At 30.3% G+C, this 1,653-nt stretch overlaps 1 protein-coding gene across 1 annotated transcript; it reads right to left on the reverse strand.

Annotated features, from left to right (window-relative positions):
* Nucleotides 1-288: 288 nt before the first annotated feature.
* On the reverse strand, nucleotides 289-624 carry AAJ76_346000624 (hypothetical protein; the record flags this gene model as incomplete). Its single annotated transcript, XM_024475265.1, has 1 exon — nucleotides 289-624. One exon carries the CDS (start codon nucleotides 622-624, stop codon nucleotides 289-291), a length of 336 nt encoding a protein of 111 aa, XP_024329389.1.
* Between the last annotated feature and the right edge of the window lie 1,029 nt (nucleotides 625-1,653).

Genomic DNA, 1,653 nt, shown 5'->3' on the forward strand with positions numbered 1-1,653 from the left:
TAAAACAAAATTATTTGCCTATTTTTTAAGAATGTCTGAAAAGAAGAAAAAACTATGTTTTGAATAATTTATGGTTTCTCCTTTTATTTTCAATTTTTAAAAATAAGGGTAATTTTTTTTTAAAACGGTGTATATAAAAAACGTGCAGCACAGGTTAAAATTCTTCGACTTGTTGTTTTATAACCCTTAAGGTCGATTAAGTCTGTCATAATGTGTTCAAAGGAGTAGATGGCCGTAACATGCTTAAATGGTTCTTTCTGCTCTAAAGGCTGTGATGTTTTACAAGTATTACAAGCTTGCAACAACATCTCTCACAATAGTTCTGGGTATGGTAAAGAAATAATTTTTACATAATTCATACATCCCATTATGGCCGTAACTGTTGGTATCATGAAGTCTTTTAACATCTAATGCCATGATATCGACCCAGGCCTTGTAGAACACTTTTCTGTGCAGTCTGTCTTTAACAATTAAGTAGAGTGTGTCATTTAGTACAAGAAAGTGTTCCGCCTTCTTATGGTGCCTAAATGCTCGGTATCTACTCAAATTCCTCTCTAATGGCAGCTTTAAGGGGATAGCCATTATTGAATCATATTCCTCCTTATAATTTATAACTGATACCATTAAGGGCTAAAAAATTCAATTTTTTTTTCTAAAATATATTACAGAATTTAGAATATATTGGAGCCTATCTTTATTCAACAAATCCCTACTTGTGAAATTATTTATTCAAAATTTTTAGTGGGATATACATAGCAAGTGTCGGGGAATATTTTGTCACATGTAAAAGCATTTATGGGATCGATTCCGTATAAGAACATTTAAATATAGGCTTCAAGGTGGTGCAGCTACTAAACATTGTCCCACAGGGGTAAAAAAATTGCAAAAGTAGAGCTATTATTTTATTTAATGTAATTGCAAAATTTGTTGAATTTTTGTTATATAAAATTTTCTTTAAAACTAAAATTCATTAATAAAATTGATGGATCCTAGGTCGACGCGGTGATTGTTCCAAATATAGATAATGAACAGACTAAGCTGTCCAAGGGAATAAGAATTATTGAAAGGCATATTTATTTTATATAAATTTCTTTTTATAGTTTTAGCTCCTTAATCTGACCCAACAGCTTCCAAGATAGCGATAACGACGTAGCAAAACCAATCATTTGCTTAAATATTACCAATAGATATCCACCCTATATCATCTTAATTGCTATTGGTGGTTGTGTGCACAACAAAAATCTTCAAGATTTACTTTCATAACTCCACGCCTTGTACGCAACTCGGTTTTAAATAATTCCATAAATATTCAATTTTATTCGTATGTTCATCATTTTCATTTGTAAATCCAATACTATGGTTTACTATTTGATGAACAGAACTAAAATCTACAACCGCTGATCTATACGACGCAAAACCACCTGTTCTTATAACAGTTTCTTTTTCAACATAAATATTAAAAAGGTTCATCATTAAAGTCATCTTTAGAAGTTTGCCTACCTAAAATTTTTTTAATAAGGGTGAAAAAATAAATAATTTAGTTTAAAAAAGCGCGTTAAAATTAAAACATGTTATATTCTATTATTTTATTAAACCCTAATTTATGTTAAGCACTAATATGGGGGCGATACTAAAAACTGAGCTGTCAAGCGT

This window comes from Vairimorpha ceranae (genome assembly GCF_000988165.1).
Source record: "Vairimorpha ceranae strain PA08 1199 chromosome Unknown NODE_346, whole genome shotgun sequence".
Taxonomy (NCBI): Eukaryota; Fungi; Microsporidia; family Nosematidae; genus Vairimorpha; species Vairimorpha ceranae.